Genomic DNA, 14,617 nt, shown 5'->3' on the forward strand with positions numbered 1-14,617 from the left:
TTGAAGGAGTTTATATAATTCTAAATGAAGCTTCAAGGATGATAATTACATTTCCTTCACTTATGAAAAGGAAAAATAAAAAGCACATCATATAATTACAAGACAAAAAGGAAAAAGTATTGAAGTAGATTTAAATATCAAATTTGTGTAAAATTTCCTGATAACATTTATAATATTTCTAAATGAAAAACTAGAACTTGCTTTTTAAAGTCTAATTTATATATATAATTTTTTTAAACAGTACCAGGGATTGAATCCAGGGGCATTCTATCATTGAGCTACATCCTCACCCTTTTTATTTTGAGACAGGGTTTCACCAAGTTGCTGAGGCTGGCCTTGAACTGCAATTACAGGTGTGTGCCACAGCACATGGCTTCCTGAATTTGTATTTAAAGGATCTAACATTTTTCTTCTATAATCAATGTATTTTTTTTCTAGTAATTGTGAGTGAATTTAGAATCCAAGAGAACTTAGTCATACCAAATATAGATCATCCTAGACTTAGGTTTTACAATTTTTGGACTTTACGATAGTGCAAAAGCAATATATATTCAGTAGAAACTGTACTTAAAATTTAATTTTTTTGGCAGGGTAGAGGGAGGATTGGGGATTGAAGCCAGGCCCTTAAAAATGCTAAGCATGCAGTCTAACACTGAGCTACCCACCCAGCCCCAATTTTGAACTTTGATCTTTTCCCATGCTAACAAAGTGCAATGTGATCCTCTTCATGATGCTGGGAGGGCAGCATCGCACAACTCCAAGTGAGCCACAGCATCATAAGGGAGACAACTGACACTCGATGGTGTGCTATGTGGCTTAGTTGGGATATTTCTTCGAAAGGTGAGGTGTATTCAGTGCATTTTCAATTTACAATATTTTCAATTTACAACGAACTTGTTGGTACCTAATCCCATTGTAAATTGAGGAACATCTATATTTTGAAACAGTGAAACTCTAATTCACAGCTTGGGCAAGCACCGTCAGAGGGATCATACTGTCACCATCTGGGATCTCACCAAAAGCCTATTCAGCTACAAACTGATATTTTCAAAACATGTGAAGACAAGGATTCAGAGCCACTGTCCACAGCCGAAGAGAGAGGAGCCCTCCCTCTGCCTTCCCCCATCTCCTTCCTGCAGGATTGAGGGGGTCCAGGTCTTCTGATAGACCTGGGGGCCCCTGGGGGCTCATTGGCTGCAGTGCTCTCACATGCCTTTTGCCACATGCCTCACTTTGGTGCAGTCATACTAGTAATTAACCATCTCAACTAGCACACCAAAAAGAAAAAAGACATTATTCTCCCCATAGTATAGAGGAGAAAACTAGGCTCAGAGAAGTAAGAGATTGTCCCCAAAATGTTCAGCATGGGATCAGCTGCATTAAGCTAAATGTTCTACTTCCCACCGGTTTCTTGCTCGCAAGGCCAACTTCTGATAATGACATCCAAGCTGCAGGGCTGCAGCAGCTCTCCTGCTTGAAGGGAAGAATGCAAGACCCACATATGGAATCTTAAAAGGCACGTTTCAGCTCAAGTCCATTTTCAGGTGAGCAAATAGCATTCCCAGAGGGCAAATGCCATTACTTGTGTATCAAGTGACTGTCATTTTGTTGTTGTTGTTGTTGTTTTCTTCTATGTTTCCATTCCCCCTCTCTCACCTGTGTGTCTATTCATATCTCTTTCCCTCCCTCTCTTCCTAGTTTGTAATGGCCATCTTCTTGCTGTGTCCTTACATGGTAGAGAGAATAAGTTCTAGTTTCTTTCTCTTCTTAAATAGGAATCTCATCAAGGGACTCTAGCTTCATGACCTCACCTAACCTTAATTACTTCCCAAAGTCTCCACCTAATACCATCCCTTTGGTGATTAGGTTTTCAACATATGAATTTCGGGGATGGGAGAGGTACACAGCATAACAATTCGCTACTTATCAATATCATTTTTGTCTGTTTTACTGTGATTATTTGACACACCAATCTGTCTTCCTTCCATGAATTTAGTTGCTTGAGGGATGGAGGGTGACCTTGAATCCACTCCTCCTGGGACATTCCCAGTTTGTTGGAAGAGGGAAAGTAATCAACACAGAAAAGAGCTGATCAGCAAGTCTGGATTTTTCTCTTTGAAACATATTCATTTATTCATTCATCTTCAACTTAAAGAAACTCTTTAAGTTTTCCTAGAAAACTATTTTTATTCTAAAACATTGCATATGCTTAAAAATGTACTTAAACTAGATGGAAATTATTTTAAAGAGAAAAAATTACTTTTCAATGTTTGATGGTATGCAGTCACTCTCTCAACTCAGTAATTTAAGTGACAGTAATCATACAAAAATCTTGCTTAAGTTTATAAATATTTAAACAGATAATCCACTTTTTAAATTTCAGTTCATACCCAAAGGATTTTTTTTTTTAAGTAGAGTTCTTTTCAAGAAGACAAGCTGAAAAATCACAACAGAATGAAAGGTCATCTAATGACCTGATAAGGACATGCATCTCTGTTGAACCCTCACTGATCTATAGGGGGAAAATATCTGGGATCTACCACAAGTAAAGAGCAGTCAAATATAATTCTATTTCTTTAGATTAAATGTGTAAATACACCATAAATTAAATTGGTTCTCATTCCAGAGTTCATTAGGAATGGAACTTCATTTTCCAATTTTTAAAAAATATTTTTTAGTTGCTAATGGACCTTTATTTTATTTATTTGTATGTGGTGCTTAGACTTGAACCCAGTGCCTCATGCATGCTAGGCAAGCATGCTACCACTGAGCCACAACCCCAGCCCTCATTTTGCAATTTAATAGTACATTCTCCTCAGGCTGCAAAAAACAAAAAAACAAAACAAAAAAAGTGCTGTGGCTGGACTGACATTTGAAAAAGGTATCTTTTAAAATTTTTAAAATTATATTTCAATATTTTTTAAAAATATATTTTAGTTGTCAATGGACCTTTATTTTATTTATTTATATGTGCTGCAGAGAATAGAACACAATGCCTCACACATGCTAGGCAAGTACTCTACCACTGAGCCACCACCTCAGCCCCTACATTTCAATATTTGAGTGATATTTGCCTCATACTATTTATGCTCATATTACAGAGCCTGGAATGAACACAGATTAATGGTGGAGAAGCACTTAACTCTAAGCAAGACCTACCCCTAATCAATATGGTATGTAACTATTTTCACAGAAAGAAGCTTTTTCAATATGTATTTTAGTGGGAAAGACTGATTTAATGTTAAACATGTCTTTATGTACTGCACTATCGGACACTTAAAGTTTTCTGCCATGCGTGGTGGCCCATGTCCATAATCCCAGCTTCTTGGGAGGCTGAGGCAGAAGGATACAAAGTTCAAAGCTAGCCTCTTAGTGAGGCCCTACCTAAGCAATTTAGCGAGACCCTGACTCAAAATAAAACAAAATAAATAGGACTGGGGATACAACTCAGTGGTGAAGTGCTCCAGGTTCAATCCCAACCACCACCCCCTGCCCCGCAAAAAGAAAAAAAAAAAAGTTTCTGGGAGGCCATACCTCTTTATTCTAGAGAAGTGAAAATGATGCCTTACCTAGTTCTTAAGCTACATTCTATCATTTGTTTTCCTAATAATATGATTATTAGCATTACTGATCAAGAACTGAGGCTTCAAGGGTGTAAAAGTGATCTCTTAAAAAATTATGTGGGCCGCTGGCCTGTAATTCCAAAGGCTCTGAAGACTGAGGAAGGAGGATCAAGAATTCAAAGCCAGCCTCAGCAAAAGCGAGGCGCTAAGCAACACAGTGAGACACTGTCTCTAAATAAAATACAAAACAGGGCTGGTGATGTGGCTCAGTGGTCGAGTGACCCTGAGTTCAATCCCTGGTACCACTGAAGCCAGATTTAAAGTTAGGTAGTCAGTGTAGTTAGGTAAATAGGGTCTAATAGCGACTGAAATCTAAAATGGAGGCCATGCTGAGAATGAATTCTGGGAAACGCAGGACAACTCATGGAATGTTAATGAAGTCCCGAGAAAAGCCCTAGGCCCAAAGTCCATCCCAAAGAAATGTTAATGAACAGCAAATTTAAAGATGCTGACTTGGAAGTGCCCAGATTACTTCTTTGGCCCACCTGTGTCCCACCCCTAAGGCCTTCCCACCTACATTCCATCAGCGAAAACTATAAAAAGGGGAAACAACCGCACTTCCACATTCCATCTCTTGGGTCCCTTCTTTCTCCGGGAGAAGTCTTTTCTGCTGTCCTTTAATAAATTCTAATTTTCCACTCTGACCTTGCCTTGGGGTACTTCTCTGGTGTTATTCTTCAACATTGGGGAAGCAAAGACTCGTCACCGGTCAACAGCGGTAACACCACCCCCACCAAAAAAAAATTATTAGGGCAGCTAGGTCAGGACAAATTTCCTATCAGGAGGTGTGGCTGCCCAGTTAGCATGCTGTTTAGACACTTTTGGGTTTTGAGAAAACTCAGAGCTTGACGGTCCCCCCACCGGGTGAACGTGAAGTCAACTGTATCTATCACGTTTAATTATGGGTCCTCAAGCCAAAACTCCACGACTCCCACCCGTGTCCCTGGAGCCACCAAACTACCGGTGGTGGCATCTACTCCACAAAAGGACAACAAGGGCCTGTGTTTAGGTGAGGTATCCAGCAAAACACCTGGGTCAGCCAGATGGTCAGAAGTATAGGTGTGGGAGAAGGGTCAGCATGCTACTCCAGTGTAAATAGCGGACCCTCTAGGACACTCCGGGCCGCTGGGGTGAGGTGGGGACGAGACGGAGCTCAGGCACGGAATGCCGAATCTGGCAAGCTGCTGGGGTCACCTTTGGGTCGGAGCTTTTTGTAATTGGATCGGGCTTGTCTTTCTGCCCGCCGGGTAGGAAAAAGGTCCCACTTGTCCCAGGGGCCCTTGTCAAGCCACTCAGTGAGCAGAGCAAGGGCGCATCTCGGTGATCGGCTCTCGATTGCTTGAGCCTGGAGGCGGGCAATACACAAAAAATCTGCGCTCGAGGTGTCACGCCTGGCCGGAACCGGCAGCGACGCGCTCACGGCTGTGGCCCCGGCGCCTGGGGCTGGCGGGAGGCGGCTGGGGCGGCTCGCGCGGGGATGTCGAGGAGCTCGAAGGTGGTGCTGGGCCTCTCGGTGCTGCTTACGGCGGCCACGGTGGCCGGCGTGCACCTGAAGCAGCGGCAGGACCTGCAGGTCGGTGTCACGTGACCGTCTCTTCCGGGGCCCGTGGGCTGCAGCCTAGGGCCTCTGGTGGGCTCTGCCCGCGTGGTCCCCGGCTGCTCCCCACGACTTTGCCCCCTCCTTCTCGCCTCTGGGCTCGGCGGTGGCGCGCCCTGCATCCCCACGCATTCGCGGCCGTGAACCTGAGGTCACCCCGGCCTACGGCTCCCGGCGGCCAAGCAACCCGGAGTCCTTGCTGACCCGCTGCTGGCCAGCGCCCAGGAGCCAGCTCCAAGGGGCCTTTCCCGCGAACGCACGCTCCTGGGTGCTCAGCAGTTCTGTTTTCAGCTCACAGCCAGCCCGCTGCCAAGCGAACCTGTCAGCGTCCCGCTTGGGCCGCTAGAAAGTACCAGTCAGGGAAGCGCTTTTTTTGCGGGGGTGGGGTGGGGGCTCATTCTCAACTTATCCACCTCTCACCACCCCTCGGGCCCCAGGTTGGCGCTGAACCCTAAGGCGGTTGAGTGCTAAAGATTTTATCCGGTGGTAAAGCTGGCTCCTCCTCACCCACCCACTTTCCGTGCCTTTTGGCCAAGGTAATTTGATGAGATGTTTGTAATTTTTGCTTAGGTGAATATTGACTATGGAAAATGTAGACTCTGGGAATGATAAAGATACAGTCCTCCAAATTTTCTTTTTGGTACTTCTATTTCTGGAGATGTCTGTGACTTAACTAATCCATGACTGACCGTCAGTCTCTCTCTCTCAGTTCGTATTTTCTTTCTCAAGTTGGCATATCTTTAGTGATTAATCACTCTCTGCCAGGCATAGCGCTAGGTACTTTGGGAATACAAAGACAAAGAAACAACCGCTCCAAAGTCTGTAAATAATTTGCAACAGTGCTAAATATTGCAAGCAGTTCATTGTTGAACTTTCAAGTAACACCTTCTCAGGTAGTTGAGTAGAACCTAGTTTGCCAAGGGTAGATGTAATGATCTGAATGATCAAGAGTCAACAGTCTTCTTAATTTACTTGTCCAGGATTTGGACAATGCTATGTGGTTGGTATATGGAGATGAAGCAGATGAGGTCTTTGTCATTGGTGTTCATAACCTGTGGAGACAGGAGAGAAATCTTGTAATGGCACAAGAATTTTGTAATGGGGTTGGGATAACCACTGATGAAAAGGCACAGAAAGGATTAGAGATTTGGGATTAAAGTATGTCTATAAGAAGGTAGCTTTTGGAATAGAGGCAGGGTTCTTCCTGTGTTGAAGGAAAAGATGATGGTCCTGAGAAAAATTGAGATGAAGGGGGTGTCTTTCTGCTCTCTGGGTAGGAAAGAGATGAAGAAAAAGATTGCCCTGTTTTTACATCCAGACCTTCACTAGCTACTCTCTAACAATGGGAAAGAATAGAACTAGAAGTACATGGTAGGTGTGTCTGAAAGTTGAAAGAAGCAAGAAGTTAAATAGTGACTACTGTTTCCTGACTGGAGTCTACCACATACCAGACACTCATGTTCAGTACTCATGGGTTACTCTTCCTTCCAGAAACCAAGTATAGATGGTCCCTAACTTACAACTCTTCTACTTAAAATATTTTGACTTTACAATGGTGAGAAAGCAATATGATTTGCACTCAGTAGAAACTGTACTTCAGATTTCAGTATTTTTCCAGGAGAATGATTAGGGACTGTAATCCTCTCTTGAGATGTTGGGCAGGTGGAGTAAACCACAGTTCCCAATCAGCTACACAGACATGATTTCAGGTAAGTGGTGCTAAGCTGTAATGTTTGGTAGGTTGGGTGTATGTAACACATTTTCTTTTTCTTTCTTTTCTTTCTTTCTTTTTTTTTTTTTTTTTTTTTTTTACAAACCAAACATACTCAGCCCTAAATTAATTCTATTTTTAAAAACTGCTGTTAAAAATTTATTGGGGGGGGGCTGGGGATGTGGCTCACGCGGTAGCGCGCTCGCCTGGCATGCGTGCGGCCCGGGTTCGATCCTCAGCACCACATACAAAGATGTTGTGTCCGCCGATAACTAAAAAATAAATATTAAAAAAAAAAAAATTTATTGGGGGATGTGGCTCAGTGGTAGAGCACTTTCCTGGGTTCAATCTCTAGCACCAAAAAACCAAAACAATAGAAACAACAACAAAAATGCCTTGTCACCTTACTGAAGTATTTTTGAGCTATGAACTATAAAATATTAGTTATTAGTAATGACTGAATTGATATTTTAAAAAGTCTCAAGCTGGGCATGGTGGTAAATGCTTGTAATCCCAGCTACTTGGGAGGCCAAGGCAGGAGGATGACAAGTTCAAGGCCAGCCTGAGAAACTTAGCAGGACCATGCCTCAAAAATAAATAAATAAAAAAGGGTGGAAGGTGTAGCTCAATGGTAACCCCTGGTTTCAGTCCTCAGCATCCCACCCTCACACACACAAACACACACACAAGTCTCATCTTAGGTACCAAGTCTGCATTCTGAAATTTCTCCTTTTTAGTGCTTATTAAGGTAACTAACTACTATTGATGGGTTTTATTTTTACCTCTAGAATTAGTAGTCTTTTAAAAAAAAAAACTTTTCTTTTTACATAATTGATAGTATTTTGTATAATTTCTACCTTTTCACTTTATATACTAGAAGTCCAGTTCTTTATGTTTTTTGGTTTTTGTGGTGCTGGGATTGAACCCAGTGCTTTGTACATGCTAGGCAAGTGTTCTACCCACTAGACTGTATCCTCAGCCCATTAACCCAATTCCCCCCCCTCCTTTGGTGGTGCTGGGGATTGAATCCAGGGCCTTATGCATGCTAGGCAAGCACTCTACCAGCTGAGCTATATCTCAGCCCCTCTTTGTTTTCTTGTACCTAAATTGTTAAGATAATTTGTTCAATTTTTAGTAACCTTTCTTTTTCTCTTGATGTTTATTATTCACCTAGGATAACTGTTAATAGAAAAGTAGTTCAGACTATTACTGTAGTAACAGCTAATTTTTAAAGAATCTTATATCAGCTAGATTTTTAAAATTCAACATAGTGCCATATAAAAAATTTTTTTATTTTTATTTTTTGTTATTTCCCAATAAGTTTTCTGGACAAAATGTTTAGGAATATCTTAAAATGAGAAAGAAATCATTTTAGTAATGATATTATAGTGCACTACCTAATTTATCTGAAGGTTTTTTTGTTACATTTTACATTTGTACAGAAAGTTAAAATAGTAATTGGGTATGTGGAATCTGAACATTTTAAGTGTATTTTGGTAACACTGTTATTTGGATTTGAATGGCACAAGGATAGGAACCACCTGTTCAGGGTGTTACTGAAATCTGTTTCTTTCGTTTTTAGAGGCTTCGTGACGGAGTGATCAGAGATATTGAGAGGCAAAATCGGAAAAAAGAAAACATTCGTCTTTTGGGAGAACAGATTATTTTGACTGAACAACTTGAAGCAGAAAGAGAGAAGATGTTATTGGAAAAAGGATCTCAAAAAACATGACTTCAAAGGAATGTGAAATAGCACTGAAACCGTGTGTGTTATGTATGTGTGTTGATAGAGAATAGCTTAGTGAGATCTTCACCCTTCTTGTGACAGTCCTTTTAAATTTGGTAAAGGACAGTAGATCCTATACTCTAAATGACTTTAAGAATCCCCTATGTTTGAGCAAAGAAGTTGTGGGCAGACACTCTGAAGAGTTTCTACCTGTGTGATTCTGATAGAAGCCTCTTTAAGTTCAGCATCCAGAGTTAGAACTGTTACTGAAGAGCACTTCTGAACTTGTGAAAAGGGAGGGATGGATAGTAACATCCACCTCAGTAGTTTGATAAGTCGACACGATGATGAAGCCACAAGAACATCTACCTCAGAAGGGCTGGAAGAGGGTGAAGTGGAGGGAGAGACTCTCTTGATTGTTGAATCTGAGGATCAGGCATCTGTGGACTTATCTCATGACCAGAGTGGGGATTCCCTCAACAGTGATGAAGGAGATGTGTCGTGGATGGAGGAGCAGCTGTCCTACTTCTGTGACAAGTGCCAAAAATGGATACCGGCCAGTAAGGAGCTTCTCAATTCCTTTATTTGTCAATTCCTGTGTGAAGGTTTATTTTTCCAACCTGTGAAAGAAACATGAATGTAAAATAGATCTAAATAAAAGGATAATTATTACATTCATTAACTTAGATGATCAAATACAAATTTATATAACACATAGACACATTTGTACTAATAAAAATTGTTGCCAACCACTATTCCATTGTTAAATTAATATTCTTGATGGTGACCCAATAAAAATTAGAAAATTAGAAATCCTGTGTTACTGAAGGAATTAAACCACATTTTTCTAACAAGATTATGTTATGGACTGGGGTCCAGATTCTAGCCTGAGTGTAGAATTAAAAGTTCAAGTTCAAAACCATTACTGTGGTATATTTAACTTATGTGGAAAACTATCATCTGTCACTTTAACTTACAGTTAAAGTGAGGTTAGAATTAGTAGTTTGAAGGTATTTAATGGCCTTTCCTAGGACCAGTCTTGTTTCCCACTTGCAGTTCTCTTTATCTGCTGACAAGAGTTATGCACACACATCTTGTTTTTAGCTACCAGCTTCTTAACTCCTGAGCTTGCTTTGCTAGCCATCATATAATTTGCACTAAAACAGGATTTTCCATCAGGCAAGAAACTAGAAAAGACGTGTGCTAAAGAAATGCTTTGTGTAACGGAATTCATAACTAAGTGAAATTTATATATTATACATACATTTATATACATATTATATATATGTGTATTATATATATTTATGTATAGTGAAGTGACTAATTTTCTGGTATGTGGCTGTGTTTATGAATGAGTTCAACTTTTCAAATGAATAATTACTATTAATAAGTTTTTTAGCTGGCTTTTGCGGTCTTGTTTATTAGTGCAGGGTTTTGTCCTGAATATCTTGGTGGCTGTTTGTCCTTAGAGGATAAATTTTAAACACCCTTGTGGTCAGACCCCTGCTAATTTCTTCAGCCTCTTCTATCCTTCACATTAACAGAACTTTATTGGTAGGATGAACTTTTCATTTTCCACAAACAATTCTTTCTTATCCCTGGGACTTTGCACATTTTTATTTCCTTTCTGGAATATGTATCTCAAGGGTACATATGGCCCCCAACCCCACCACCAATTTCTAGTCTTCCCTCAGGTGCCTGTAGACCTCTCTTCCCAACTTAATCTTGTCTCCCTTTTATGTGCTCTCAACTGCCCTATGGTGCATATCATGTTCCACTCCTGTGATTTTCAAGTCCCACAAAGCATTAGCATCATCACCTAGGGAACCTTAATGCAGAGGCCTAGGCTCTACCTCAGAGACTGATTCTTTTCATCTGGAGAGACCTAGACATAGTTAGAAAAACAGCAGCTCCTTGAGTGGTTCTGATGCACCATAAGAGGGGAAAAGTTCCATGCAGCTAGTACCTATTGCCTATTTTCTCCTTTGCTGCCCTCCCTGACTTCTAGACCAGTGAGAGCAGGCACTATGCCTTTGTCTTGGTTATTGTATACCCAATGGTTCCTAGCTCAGTGCCTGGCAGATTGTGGGAGATCAAATGTTTTTTGAAAGAATGCTAAAGGGACCCGCCTAGAAGAGTCTAGGTATGTAACGATTGGAAAATCCAGTTAGAGCAATCATACCTGCTTTTCCAGTACCTTTCTCCTAAAAGTTAAGGATCCAGAGATCCTTGTAGGGGTGTATATCTGATGTTAGAAGAATAAAACTCCTCTCCCTTTCCCAGGCCCATCCTGCTATTGTGGGTTGGCTGATAAACTCAGCATACTTAGAAATCTGGTTGACAAACTGATTAAACCTTTGGGTTGCCTGTGCTCTAGATAAACCTGTGATGTGACTTTTTTTTTCCCCCCCAGGTCAGCTGAGGGAACAGCTCAGTTATCTTAAGGGTGATAATTTTTTTAGGTTTACTTGTTCTGATTGCTCGGCAGATGGCAAGGAGCAGTATGAGAGGCTGAAGCTGACATGGCAACAAGTGAGTAAAAAGCTCTTCTCTAGAATGTCATGTTGGGTCCTCCAGGAAATTTGTTGGAATGAGTATTCAGAGCAAGGAAACTACCAATGAGCTTTTGTTGTGTTTTAAGAGATACCATTCATTTCACGATGAAAATTGGATATGGAGTGTGTGGACAGAGGAATTCTTGGTAAAAGTAATACTTGATGTTAACTTAGTAAATTGGGTTTAAAATTCTTGAAAATGTCATGTAATTTTATGTATATCTAACACTAAGCTCTGATTTTAATTGAAAGTATGGTTTACATTTTTTCTATTAGCAATTTTTAGAACAGCAAAATCCATAGGATGGTTACATTGGAAATAGATTTGGAAGAAGTAATATAACTAGATTGTAAATACCAGTGTAACCCAGCCTTTCTACATTTGAGCTCAGATGTTTATTTTTTTGTTGATGAATATTTAATATCTACTTTTAACCATCTCCAATACCAGCACTCTAATCCAAGCCACCTATGACCTGAGCAATAGATTTTTTTTTTCAATTTTTTGTAGTTGTCGATGGGCAGAATGCCTTTTTTTTTTTTTTTTTAATTTATTTTTATATGGTGCTGAGGATCAAACCCAGTGCCTCACACATGCTAGGCAAGCACTCTGACACTGAGCTATAGCCCCACCCTTGAGCAATAGCTTTTTTATTTATTTATTTTAGTTATAAGTGAACACAACACCTTTATTTCATTTTTATATGGTGCTGAGGATCGAACCCAGGGCCTCATGCATGCTAAGGGAATGCTCTACCTCTGAGCCACAACCCCAGCCCAAGCAATAGCTTTTTACTGATCTCTGACTTGTGCCCAAGCAATAGCTTTTTACTGATCTCTGACTTGTATTAATTTTTTTAGTTTTGTTTTTGTATTAATATTTATATATAATAAGCTACCAAGGTATAAATAGTCTTTAAGTTGAAAAAAACAAATGAATTGCTCAGTTTTTGTGTACATCCATTTGTGTGTGTGTGTGTGTGCGTGTGTGTATTTTGTTTTGTTTTTTTGTGGTGCTGGGGATCAAACCTGGGCCTTGCCTATGCTAGGTTAAGTGCTCTATTGCTGAGCTACATACCCAGCCCTCAGTTTTGATGTGTATTTAACAAATACTCACTCCTCAGTCCCTGTAGTGAACCAAATACTTTTCTATTCTAGATCTTCGTTTACTGTGGTAAATGAGACCACAAAGGCCACTGTCCTCAGGCGGCTGACATTCAACATTTACTTTAGATAATAAACAGATAAACATGATAATTACCCATAGCACTTACCACTTTGAAGAAAATAAACAGAATGATGAGAAGGATTTTAGATTATACCATTTTGGCCTTTATGGTGTTCCTTGTAAATTGTTGCCATAGCAGCCTGAGACTATTATCTTAATTACTAGTACTTTATTAGACTATCTCATGAAATCTGTCACTGGTGAATTTAGAAAACCTTTTTTGACTTGCCAAAAAAAAAATTTTATATATGTGTGTGTGTGTGTGTGTGTGTGTGTGTATGGAAATAAGGGAAGTTTGAATTGAGGATATAATCACATGAATATTATTGGGATAGTTTTCTCAACGTATACATGGGATAATATATATAGGCAAATCATGTTAATATTAATTGAGCAGATTTATATTTGGCTGACAAGTGGATTCTCATAAAAGCAGTAAATGGAAAAGCAGCAAAATATTTGCTGTAATTTGTCATTTTTAAGAATGGGTTTCTGGGGGCTGGGGATGTGGCTCAAGTGGTAGCGTGCTCGCCTTGCATGCGTGCGGCCCGGGTTCGATCCTTAGCACCACATACAAACAAAGATGTTGTGTCCGCCGAAAACTAAAAAAAAAATTAAATATTAAAAAAAAATCTCTCTCCTCTCTCTCTCTCTCTCTCTCTCACTCTCTCTTAAAAAAAAAAAAAAGAATGGGTTTCTGTGGAGGTTGTTTTTAAAAGAAAAGCTAGCTTTTTTATTATATTGCTCAGAATATACAATATTGGCTCAATTTGCATATTTAATCAGCATCACTTGAAAAATATTTTTTCACTTCCAGAAGACTATCAACCGTGAATAATACCCTGGTAGGATGAAGTGACAACTTAGGTCACACACATGGTTCTCAGCAAACTACTGACCAGTATTTCTAGTTACATCTGAAAAAGCCCATAGTTCATCAAAAGTCTGAAAGAATCAGTTGGTCTTAAATAATTCCATTGATGTCTCCAAATACTTAGGATATTGGAATGTGGACTTTCTCTTTTTTAAGTCTTAAACTCTGACTTATCAAAGTAATAAGTAGGCTAGGTATGGTGGTACATGCCTGTAATTCCAGCTTCTTGGCAAATTGAGGCAGGAAGATCATAAGTTAGAGATCAGCCTGGGCAACTTAGCAAGACCTGTCTCAAAATGGAAAAATAAAAGCTTGAGGATGTAGCCCAGTAGTAGAGCACCCCTGAGTTCAGTCTGCAGTACTGGGGGGAAAGAAAAGTAATAAGTAGAAATGCTTTTAACAAATAGCATTTCATTTGTATTACAAAATACCAATAGTGAAGAGTCTGGTTTCTGAACCAAAAGGCCCCTTCCTTCTAAACCTCTTCCTCCTTGGTGACTCTTGAGAACAAGTTTGATATATAGAAGAAAATTTATCAAACATTTAAGAGGGAGGGGGCATTTTTGCATTCATGTACTAGAGACTCATGGCACAGGTGAAAATATCATGATCTCTGCTTATTTTTTTTCTGATTGTTTTTCAACAGATAGTTCCTGTGGCATTGCCAATCCTGAGCTAGGCCTTGGGGATACATTGATCCACAAGGCTGGCTTCATTACTGATGAGCTTAGTCTGGTACTGTGAGATTAGAAAACTCAACTGGATTCATTCTTTCAGATCACAAATGCCAGAAGAGGTGGAAAAACAGGTTCTTTATGTATTAGAATATAGTTTGTCCAGTAAATAATAAGTGATGATACTGAAAAATTATTTTCAAGTAGGTATGTGAACTTTAACTTGTAAGTCATTAAATATCTCAGGCATAAAGGAAAGTACTGGAAATATAATAACAGATACATACCTATGTTTGAGATTGAGTGAATGCATGTTTCTGAATACTCTTGTATCTGAGAGTGGGCAAAGCTCATTCTGTAATCAAAGTATTTATTGAACAGCATCCATCTCCAGAACTTTTATCTTCTCTCTGTGGGCATTAACTGTTAAGGAAGTAATTTGTAGGGGCTGATGTGGATCAAATGCAAAATTAAGAGGAAGACTTTTTTTTTTTTTCTATTGCAAAGATGCTTTTTCCCCACCTCTGCCTTCTTTCAAGGTTTACCCTTTGTCTTGGTTTTCTGTAGATTTAAATATTCATGTGTAGATTTTTTTTTGTTTGTTGTTTTTTGTTTTTGTTTTTTATTTT

The 14,617-nt window shown here is 39.7% G+C and overlaps 2 protein-coding genes across 4 annotated transcripts in view; both read left to right on the top strand.

The window, feature by feature from the left end:
* The first annotated feature begins 4,988 nt into the window (after positions 1-4,988).
* LOC107140187 (protein PET117 homolog, mitochondrial) lies at positions 4,989-9,412 on the top strand. The gene is made up of 2 exons (XM_015483241.2): positions 4,989-5,196; positions 8,514-9,412. Exons 1-2 carry the CDS (start codon positions 5,101-5,103, stop codon positions 8,661-8,663), a joined length of 246 nt encoding a protein of 81 aa, XP_015338727.1. The 5' UTR covers positions 4,989-5,100; the 3' UTR covers positions 8,664-9,412.
* Kat14 (lysine acetyltransferase 14) overlaps positions 8,748-14,617 on the top strand; it is a 44,322-nt gene continuing 38,452 nt past the window's right edge. For all 3 annotated transcript variants that reach the window (XM_015483220.2, XM_015483230.2, XM_048811342.1), the window contains exons 1-2: positions 8,748-9,217; positions 11,071-11,189. In XM_015483220.2, the coding sequence (XP_015338706.1) occupies positions 8,959-9,217; positions 11,071-11,189 (378 nt within the window). In that variant the 5' untranslated portion in view covers positions 8,748-8,958. The remainder of the gene's footprint in view (positions 9,218-11,070; positions 11,190-14,617) is intronic.

Source organism: Marmota marmota, unplaced genomic scaffold (genome assembly GCF_001458135.2).
Source record: "Marmota marmota marmota unplaced genomic scaffold, marMar, whole genome shotgun sequence".
Classification (NCBI taxonomy): Eukaryota; Metazoa; Chordata; class Mammalia; order Rodentia; family Sciuridae; genus Marmota; species Marmota marmota.

Excerpts from the sequence above, each read along its gene's own strand:
- LOC107140187 (XM_015483241.2), top strand. The coding sequence starts at position 5,101 with ATGTCGAGGAGCTCGAAGGTGGTGCTGGGCCTCTCGGTGCTGCTTACG. Across the intron at positions 5,197-8,513 it reads AGCAGCGGCAGGACCTGCAG|AGGCTTCGTGACGGAGTGAT; the intron begins GTCGGTGTCACG and ends TTTCGTTTTTAG.